Source organism: Argentina silus, assembly GCF_951799395.1.
Source record: "Argentina silus genome assembly, chromosome: Y".
NCBI classification, from domain to species: domain Eukaryota; kingdom Metazoa; phylum Chordata; class Actinopteri; order Argentiniformes; family Argentinidae; genus Argentina; species Argentina silus.
The window spans coordinates 31,888,829-31,899,819 of NC_139654.1; the positions used below are offsets into that span (position 1 = coordinate 31,888,829).

General features: G+C 53.3%; 1 protein-coding gene across 1 annotated transcript in view; it reads right to left on the reverse strand.

The window, feature by feature from the left end:
- Positions 1-10,991, reverse strand: part of LOC310824073 (acyl-CoA-binding domain-containing protein 6-like) — a 127,323-nt gene that overhangs the window by 115,140 nt on the left and 1,192 nt on the right. Inside the window, exons 3-4 of the mRNA XM_083696955.1 lie at positions 8,917-9,052; positions 7,145-7,221 (exon numbers count right to left, since the gene is read on the reverse strand). Coding sequence (XP_083553081.1) covers positions 7,145-7,221; positions 8,917-9,052 — 213 coding nt within the window. The remainder of the gene's footprint in view (positions 1-7,144; positions 7,222-8,916; positions 9,053-10,991) is intronic.

Sequence of the window (10,991 nt, forward strand, 5' to 3'; positions counted from 1 at the left end):
CACCAGTAACTTCTCCTCCAGCTTTACTTCAACACACACACACGTAAGTTCTCCTCCAGCTTTACTTACACACACACACACGTAAGTTCACACACACACACACACACACACACACACACACACACACACACACACACACTTCTCCTCCAGCTTCACTTCCACAAACACACACACACGTAACTTCTACTCCAGCTTCACTTCCACACACACACACACACACACACACACACACACACACACACACACACACACACGTAAGTGTTCCTCCAGCTTTACTTCCACAAACACGCAAGTTCTCCTCCAGCTTTACTTCCACACACACACACCAGTAATTTCTCCTCCAGCTTTACTTCCACACACACACACACACGTAACTTCTCCTCCAGCTTTACTTCCACAAGTAACTTCTCCTCCAGGTTTACACCCACACACACACACGTAACTTCTCCTCCAGCTTTACATCCACACACACACACCAGTAACTTCTCCTCCAGCTTCACTTCCACACACACACACACACACACGTAATTTCTCCTCCAGCTTTACTTCCACACACACACACGTAACTTCTCCTCCAGCTTCACTTCCACACACACACCAGTAACTTCTCCAACTTTACTTCCCCACACACACACACGTAACTCCTCCTCCAGCTTTACTTCCACACACACACACACACACACACGTAACTTCTCCTCCAGCTTTGCTTCCACACACACACACACCAGTAACTTCTCCAGCTTCACTTCCCGACACACACACGTAATTTCTCCTCCAGCTTTACTTCCACATACATACACACACACACACACACACACACACACACACACACACACACACACACACACACACACACACACACACACACCAGTAACTTCTCCTCAAGCTTCACTTCCACACACACACACGTAACTTCTCCCCCAGTTTTACTTCCACACACAAGTAACTTTTCCTCCAGCTTTCCTCCCTCCCACACACCCACCCACACACACACACACACACACACATACACGTAACTTCTCCTCCAGCTTTACTTCCACACACACACACAAACGTAACTTCTCCAGCTTTACCTCCACACACACACAAACGTAACTTCTCCTCCAGCTTTACTTCAACACACACACACACAAACGTAACTTCTCCTCCAGCTTCACTTCCACACACACACACACACACACACACACACACCAGTAACTTCTCCTCCAGCTTTACTTCCACACACACACACACACACACCAGGAGAACTTACGTGTGTGTGTGTGTGTGGAAGTAAAGCTGGAGGAGAAGTTACTGGTGTGTGTGTGGAAGTGAAGCTGGAGGAGAAGTTACTGGTGTGTGTGTAACACACACATAATTTCACCTCCAGCTTCACTTCCACACACACACAAGTAACTTCTCCTCCAGCTTCTTTACTTCCACACACACACACACACACACACACGCACACACACCAGTAACTTCTGCTCCAGCTTTACTTCCACACACACGAACGTAACTCCTCCTCCAGCTTTACTTCCCCCCACACACAAACACACACACACACAAGTAACTTCTCCTCCAGCTTTACTTCCACACACCCACACACACACGTAACTTCTCCAGCTTTACTACCACCCACCCACCCACACACGTAACTTCTCCTCCGGCTTTACTTCCACACACACTGTGGGGGGACATGCAGCATTCGGCCTGTAGAGGGAGCTACAGGACCGTGGCCGGGGTTGTGTCAGCGAGGCTTCGTTGCACACCTGTTGCAAATGAAGTCTCGTTGGCGAGTGCTTAAGATGTGTGTGCTTCTGCCATTTGAGTAGGTGAGCTGGGAACGGCAAGAGGAGACAGAGAGAGAGAAAGAAGGAAGGAACCAACCAACCAACCAACCAACCAACGAACGAACCTTTTGACGAGGCTGGAAAGCCGACTAAGGGTTTTACGAGAGACTTTATGAATAAACGGGAGCAATCCCTAATCCCTATACTGCGTCTGCCTCTGTGTACTAACGGACCTTGTTACATTGGCGCCCAACGTGGTGCACAGAGTGAAGGTAGAGGAAAATGGAGACATTAGCAGCAGCAGTCTCGAGGATTTCATTGATCCTCGAGCAACAGACCATCCTACAACAGACCCAGCAGGCTGCGCTGGGAAAGCTGACAGCGGCGAGGGCGGCGGACCGTGCCCTCCTTCAGGACCTCACCAGGGTCATCGGGCCGGCGCCGGGGACCGGGTCGGCACAAGGTCCCCCCAAGGTCCAGCTACAGAAGATGGGGGACCTGGACGACCCGGAGGCGTTCCTCGCGGTGTTCGAGGGGACGGCAAGGATCTCGGGGTGGCCGGACCGAGAGTGGGCCTACCATCTGCTGCCCCTCCTGTCAGGGGAGGCGCAGCTCGCGGCCCACAGTTTGCCGGCGGCCGCCCAACGGGATTACACGTCCCTGGCCCGGGCAATTCGGGACCGCCTGGGCCTTACACCGGAGGAACACCGGCGCCGGTTTCGGGCCCTGGCAATGGAGGAGGGGTGCCGGCCCTTCGCCTACGCCCAGCGGCTGCAGGACAGCGCGTGGCGGTGGCTGGACCCAGAGAACAACTCGGCGGAGGAGGTCGGGTACCGGGTGGTCATGGAACAGTTCCTCGCGGGGCTCCCGGCCCGAACCGCCGCCTGGGTCCAGTACCACCGCCCCCAGGACCTCAAGACCGCCGTGGGGTTGGCGGAGGACCATCTCTCCCTCCCACCGCGGGGGCCACAACGACCAACCCCGGCCCCGCGCCAGGGGGCGGGGGGCCGACGCCCAGGAGGAGCCGAGGGACCGGAAGGAGAAAGGCCGGCGCCCGCCCCAAGGTCGAGATGGCAGGGGCGCACCCATCCAGAGCCGACCCCGGCCCCACAGATAGCACCTCGAGCGACAGGGGGGGTGTGTTGGCGGTGCGGACGGCCGGGCCATGTGCAGGCCGAGTGCCAGGCGATGGAGGTGGGACAGGTCGTCCGCATCGGCGACATACCGGGCCCTCCCCCCGGACCAGGAGCGGCGTATCGTGTTCCGGTAAGGATACAGCATGATACGCACCAGGCGTTCTTGGATTCGGGCTGCATGCAGTCCATGATCCAGGAGCGCCTGGTTCGGCCGGGGGCATTGTTGAAGGCATCGAGGGTGCGGGTGAGGTGTGTGCATGGGGACATTCACGAATATCCGGTGGTCGCTATCGAAATTCATTTTGAGGGAAAAAAACATAGTGTACAGGCGGCGGTTAGCCCACGCCTCACGCATCCCCTGATTCTAGGTGTAGATTGGGAGGGGTTTCCTCAAGCGGTGAAGAGGGCTACCGGGATGCGTGCACGACAGCTAGGGAGGTGTGAGGCGTGTAATGTGCTCTGTGCCGAGGCGGCGCCTCGCGACACTGCCGGGGAGCCGGAGCCGGCGGGGGCGCCTCACCCCGAGATTTCCCCGCCGAACTATCCGCTGCTAGGCGACTTCCCCCTCGAGCAGTCTCGTGACGAGACCCTAAGATCAGCCTTTGACCAAGTGATAGCAATTGATGGTACTTTGATACGGCCAGACACAGTGCGCGCCCACCCCTATTTTGCGATTATCAGCGACAGGTTATATAGAGTAAGTCGTGACTCACATAGTCAGGAGGAAGTAACCCAGTTGTTGGTTCCCCGCAGCCCCCGCGAAATGGTCTTCCAGGCGGCTCATTTCAACCCCATGGCGGGCCATTTAGGGTATGATAAAACACTGAACCGTATAATGGCTCGATTTTATTGGCCGGGGATTCGGGCAGAGGTGCGTAGGTGGTGCGCTTCCTGTCGTGAATGTCAGTTGGTAAATTCCCCGGCCATTCCACGGGCCCCCTTGCGGCCCTTACCATTGGTCGAGAACCCATTCGACCGCATTGCGATGGATATTATCGGGCCATTTGACCGGAGTACACAGGGTTATCGATTTGTGTTGGTCTTGATAGATTACGCCACCCGATACCCCGAGGCAATACCGCTGTGCAATATCTCTGCCAGGAGTGTAGCGCAGGCATTGTTTCAAGTAATCTCCCGCGTGGGAATCCCAAAAGAGATTCTCACCGATCAGGGCACTAATTTTATGTCACGCACCCTCAAGGAACTGTATGGCTTGTTGAACATCAAGGCGATTCGAACCAGTGTTTACCACCCGGCCACTGATGACCTTTGTGAGCGGTTCAATCGGACCTTGAAGTCAATGATCCGGAAGTTTGTACACGAGGATAGTCGGAATTGGCATAAATGGCTAGATCCCCTGTTGTTTGCGGTGCGGGAAGTCCCCCAAGCTTCCACCGGGTTTTCCCCGTTTGAATTACTCTACGGGCGTAAGCCCCGGGGTGTCCTAGACCTTCTTAAAGAAAATTGGGAGGAAGGGTCTAGCGACAGTAAAAGTGAGATCCAATACGTCCTGGACTTGCGCACAAAGCTCCACGCCCTAGGGGCTATCTCACGCGAGCATTTGCTGCAAGCCCAGGAGCGTCAGAAACGCCTGTACGACAGGGGAACTACCCTACGAGAGTTTACACCGGGAGACAAGGTGCTCGTACTGTTACCCACCTCCAGCACGAAATTACTCGCGAAGTGGCAAGGGCCGTTTGTGGTCACACGTCGCATGGGGGACGTGGATTATGAGGTAGTACGCTCGGACCGGGGGGATAGCTTGCAGGTGTATCACGTCAATCTCCTAAAAAAATGGAACGACGTGGTCACTGTTGCTCTGGCTACAGTAATTCCAGAGAGAGAGGAGTTCGGTCCGGAAGTCCCAAAATCGAAAGTTAGCACTCCGGTCGATATTGATAACCATCTCTCTGCTAGCCAGGCCACGGACGTTGCAGATTTGCAGGCTAAGTTCGCCGACGTGTTCTCTCCCCTGCCCGGTCGGACTACGCTCATCGACCACCATATAGAAACGCAGCCGGGTTTAACGGTGCGCACGCGTCCCTATAGGTTGCCGGTGCACAAACGAGACATTGTGTGCAGGGAGTTGGAAGCCATGCTGGAGCTGGGTGTGGTCGAGGAGTCCCGCAGTGATTGGTGTAGCCCCATCGTGCTTGTCAACAAGCCAGATGGGGCTATACGGTTCTGTGTGGATTATAGACGGGTTAATGCGGTCTACAAGTTCGATGCGTATCCGATGCCCCGGGTTGACGAGCTCTTGGACCGGCTTGGTACGGCCAGGTACTTCACGACATTGGATTGCACGAAGGGATACTGGCAGATTCCACTCTCGCCGGTGTCCCGGGAGAAAACGGCATTCTCCACTCCGCTCGGGCTGTTCCAGTTCACCGTGCTCCCTTTCGGGTTGTTCGGAGCCCCAGCCACTTTTCAGCGCCTCATGGACCGTATTCTGCGGCCGCACTCTGCCTATGCTGCGGCCTACCTAGATGACATTGTCATTCACAGTGACACCTGGCCGCAGCATGTGCGGAGTGTGGCTGCTGTTCTGCGGTCCCTGAGGCAGGCGGGGCTGACGGCCAACCCGAAAAAGTGAGTGATCGGGCGGAGGGAGATCCGGTATCTGGGGTACCACTTGGGTCGGGGGGAGGTGCGACCGCAGATTGAAAAGACTGCGGCCATCACCGCCTCTCCTCGACCCAAGACGAAGAAGGAGGTGAGGGCCTTCCTGGGGCTGGCTGGCTATTACCGGCAGTTCGTGCCAGGGTTTTCAGAGCTGGCCAGTCCCTTGACGGACCTCACCCGGAAGGGTGCCCCGGATCCGGTCCAATGGTCGGGCCAGTGCCAGGGGTCGTTCGAGGCCCTTAAGGGAGCTCTTTGTGGAGAAACGGTCCTGTATGCGCCTGATTTTAACCTCCCTTTCTCCCTACAGACGGACGCGTCGGATAGAGGGCTGGGAGCAGTGCTGACCCAGCGCGTGGAGGGGGCCGACCGACCGGTGCTGTACCTGAGCCGCAAGCTGTCGAGCCGCAAGCTGTCGAGCCATCAAGTGGGCGGTCGGCACCCTCCGCTACTACCTGCTGGGTCGCGCTTTCACCCTCTACTCCGACCATGCCCCCCCTCCAGTGGCTCCACCGCATGAAGGATGTGAACGCGAGGATCACCCGGTGGTATCTCGCGTTGCAGCCCTTCAACTTTTCGGTCGTGCACAGACCGGGGGCGCAGATGGTCGTGGCAGACTTCCTCTCCCGTGCAGGGGGGGGGGAGTAGGTCGTCGGCCGTCGGGTCCCCGGCCTGTGTCGGGCGGTGGGGGTATGTGGGGGGACATGCAGCGTTCGGCCTGTAGAGGGAGCTACAGGACCGTGGCCGGGGTTGTGTCGGCGAGGCTTCGTTGCACACCTGTTGCAAATGAAGTCTCGTTGGCGAGTGCTTAAGATGTGTGTGCTTCTGCCATTTGAGTAGGTGAGCTGGGAACGGCGAGAGGAGACAGAGAGAGAGAAAGAAGGAACGAACGAACCAACGAACCAACGAACGAACCTTTTGACGAGGCTGGAAAGCCGACTAAGGGTTTTACGAGAGACTTTATGAATAAACGGGAGCAATCCCTAATCCCTATACTGCGTCTGCCTCTGTGTACTAACGGACCTTGTTACACACACACACACACACAAGTAACTTCTCCTCCAGCTTTACTTCCACACACACACACCTCTACTCTCTTCTTCTCTTCTCTCTTTTCTTCTACCCTCACCCCTCCTCAGAGAGCATGCATACTAATCAACCTGATTTCGGATGAAAACTCGGCTCATTTCAAACCCTCAGTTTAATAACCCGAAAAAGCCTTTTCTCTCCAGAAGGAGGTGGAGAACGAAGAGAATGTTTAAGCTTGAGCAATCCTGCAAGCCGAGAATTACCGTAAGAGGCAGGGAGGGGATATCGTTAACATGAATCAGGATCGCCTCAGCCTCTTGGCCCCGCTACAGTTTACAGTCAACCAGGGGAGGCTGGCGGAGGTACAAATCGGATGGACTCATTGTAATGCATGGAACGGAATGAGGAATGGTATTTAACACGCTGATTCTCTACCAGCCTCTCCTGCAGTCTGCAGAGAGCAGGCCAACGCTCGGACACACACACGCACGCACGCACAGGTCTCCTACTAGTAGGGTTCAGAGCAGAGATTTAAACACATTTCTGTTCTAACAGACGGAACAATAAAGTTGTATCGTATTTGTATACCTGATCATCTCTTCCTGGTAGAGAGAGCTGACCGCTGGGCCTCCGAAGCCTGTCCTACGCTCTCGTCTGTTTTGAGTCTGGCAGAGGAACAACAACAACAAAACATTTAAGCATTCAGAACAAAATACAAGGTAGCTTAAACAATAACATTACTAGATATATCATGTTAGCATCTCGAAGATGGTTCTAATCGGAAGGATTTCGCCTCAGCCCTAGCCGTAATGTAGCGTGCTACACTGACTGAATGTGCTCTAACAATAGTTTAGCTGGCCTACCGATACCTTTGTTTACCTATTCACAGTGCTGCCACCCAATGTGTAGAGAAATGGGACACTTTTAATCTGCATCACTTCAATCGTAAAAAATGTGTAGTTTTACACATTAGATAATTTTGTGACCGAGCTATTCCATGTTATAGCATTAGCTAAATCATCAAATGTATTTGTATAGCACTTTTTACATAGACAAATGTTGCAAAGTGCTTCACAACAAAAACAATACAAAACAATATAAACAATACAAACAATATGATGTAACACCAAACCATAGACCCCCAAAAAGTAAGCCAAAGAAAGAACTCTCCAGAGGGGAGAAAAATATAGGGCACATTGGCAAGGAAAAACTCCCTGGGAGGAAAAAACCTTAAGAGGAACCAGACTCCAGGGGGGACCCATCCTCCTCTGGTGCTGAACAGTAAACGAATGTGGAATGCGGTATGTTGCAAGAGTTCAGGGGTCCATAGTGAAGGGCAGCTTTCTGGTGGGATGGCAAGGACCAGGATATAGGGTGGAGTAGACCCAGCCTGGAAGGACTCAGGAACTGGCTTTGAGGGGCTCAGGGAGGGCCTACAGCAAAGGCCCCAGCCAACCCAAACCCCTGCACTGGGAGGGCCTACAGCAGAGCAGAAGTATTTTCACACTGCAACAAAGTACATTTTGACTCTCGTGGTGAACTCCGTCTCGAGACCAGTAAGTTAATTTAATCTTGTTTCGACTCAGTGTGTTGCTGTTGTTATCCTGTCAGAAGCCTAGGGTGCTAGTTTCTGTTGAAAATAGACTGTGTTTGAAGCCAATCGCTGTCAAGTACTAGTGGGAGGGGCTGCAACTTTGCTAACTACTTAAAACAGGCTGGTCGTTAGATGGGAGGGGCTGCAACTCTGCTAGGTCATCAGCAATTACATAATCTGAAAAAAAGATCTTCTATCCTGACTGTCTAAGAGCGACAGCCTCTGCGACAGCCTGTTGACACGAAGACGAGGGAGTCTGCGGGAGTCCATCGAGGAAGAACTGAGAGAAGGGCCAGACTACTAAGTATTTGTTTTCGCTACTCAAGTATTTGTTTTCGCTAAGTATTTAGCGCTACCTGCATCTCATATTGCATATAAACTCTATAGCTGTAACAACCATAATGTGCTTTCTCCCCATTCCTGTTATTTCATCCCTCAGGAGGACACATAGACGCTATACCCCCCCCTCACAACCCATCTAATCTTGTCTACCCACCATGCTCAACTGGCCACGACCTCACTGGCGTGGGAGGACTTTGGAACTGCCAGTCAGCGGTCCGGAAAACCGAGGCTATCTCAGCCTATGCCTGCTTCATGTCCCTCCACTTCCTGACTCTCACCGAGACATGGATTACACCACAGCTACTCCGGCAGCCCTCTCTGATGCCTACTCCTTTTCTCACTCCCCTAGACTCTCTGGTCGAGGGGGTGGCACAGGGCTCCTCATCTCACCTAAGTGGTCACATAATGTCCTTCCCTGTCACACCTGTCCATATACACCTTCGAATTTCATGCCGTTTCTGTCACCTTCCCTGTCAAACTTCATATTGTCGTTACCTATCGTCCCCCAGGTCAGTTTGGTGACTTCTTGGAAGAGATGGATGTCCTTCTCAGCTTCTTCCCTGACAACGGCACACCACTCCTGGGTGACTTCAACATCCAGTCAGAGAAGTTTCACTCGTCTGGCCTTCTTAGGCTTCTCTCCTCGTTCGACCTGACCCTTTCCCACTCTCCTCCGACTCATAAGGCGGGCAATCGGCTTGACCTTGTCTTCACCAGATCCTCCCATACATCCAACCTTACTGTTACCCCTCTTCCAGTTTCTGCCCATCATTTTGTATCCTTCACCCTTCCCCTCAAATCCACCCCTCCTAGTCAGACTCTACCCATACTGTATCCACTCGTCAACCTCACTCAACCTCTCGCCAACACTGCTACCACTCCTCCCAAACCCACTGCGCTACCCTCGGTCTCTGGTTTATCAGCTCTTTCCCCCCTCTCCCTTGATGATATACTAAAACTTGTCACATCCAAGTGGGCAACCACCTGCCCTGTCTCTGCATGTCTTGCAGACATTTCTGCTTGGATGTCAGCACCTCAAGCTCAACCTTAACAAGACTGAGCTGCTCTTCCTCCCAGGGAAAGCCTGCCCTCTCCAAGACTTCCTCATCACAGTCAAGAACTCCACTGTGACCTCTTCCCAGACAGCCAAGAATCTTGGGGTGATCCTTGACAACCACTTGTCCTGTGCGGCGACAACCTCTGCCTCTACAACATCCGAAGGATACGTCCATTTCTCACGAGAGAAGCAGCACAACTCTTGGTCCAGGCACTTGTGATTTCCCACCTTGACTACTGCAACACACTCTTGGCCGGGCTCCCCGTCTCCGTCATCAGACCTCTGCAGCTCATCCAGAATGCTGCCGCCCGTCTGGTGTTCAATCTCCCCAAATTCTCCCATGTCACCCCCCTCCTCTGCACCCATCACTGGCTCCCGGTAGCAGTTCGCATCAGATTCAAGACCCTGGTGCTCGCCTACCGGGCAGTAAAGGGAACAGCTTTACCTGCTGACCTACTTGCAAGCAATGGTCAGCCCCCAAATCCGTACCCGATCACTCTGTTCTTCCAGCTCGGCTGGCCGCCTGGCACCGCCGCCTCTACAAGGATGCAGTGGTCGCGCTGTTCGGTCATGGCTTTTCACTGTCTTGTTACCCCGATGGTGGAACGAGCTTCCCACTGCTGTCAGGACTGCAGAGTCACTACCTATCTTCTGCCGTAGACTGAAGACCCATCTCTTTAGGCTACATCTTGACTGTCCCTCCTAAAGACCTCTGCACCCCACACTACCCTTCTGTACAGTTCCTTTACTGTTAATAATACAACTTTTGTTTTTCTTCTTCTTGCATTGTGACTGCCAATGGCACCTGGTCCTAGCATTGATTTTGTGATGATTCACTTACTTTTGACAAATGTACTTGTTGTAAGTTGCTTTGGATAAAAGCGTCTGCTAAATGTCAAAAATGTAAATGTGAAAAAAAATATTTTTGAGGAGAGGTCAGGTCCTAGCTATTATCCCCCCCCAACCGTGTCGCCACAGTAAAAGCTTTGCTTACACTAATTCAATCACAGGTCTATTGAGAGAGAAGAAAGGGTGCTGTGTTGGCCTTCCTCCCTGGTATTGTGTTGTGTCGGGTCAGCCCGTGTCGATGAGTACGGACCTCTACGGCACCGAGACAGAGAAAAGTATGTGTCAGGAGAGGCTGGAGGGCTCTGATGACGGCTGACACTTCTATTGTAGACGAGACGGGCGAAGAGGTAGAAGGAGAGAGAGAGAGGGATGAAGAGACAGGCGAGGGAGAGAGAAGGAGAGAAGGAGAGAGAGAGAGGTGGAGGGTGGGAGGGCACTAGTGCACACAGGACAGGTGACAGGTCTTTTGTGTCACCGAGCGGAGCATCACTCAGAATCTGCCCAATTAGGCCAGGGGTTACAGAACGGCTGTCCAATTAGAGCAGAAGTTACAGAATGGCACACGTCTGCTGCTTTTGTGTAGAAGCTTCATT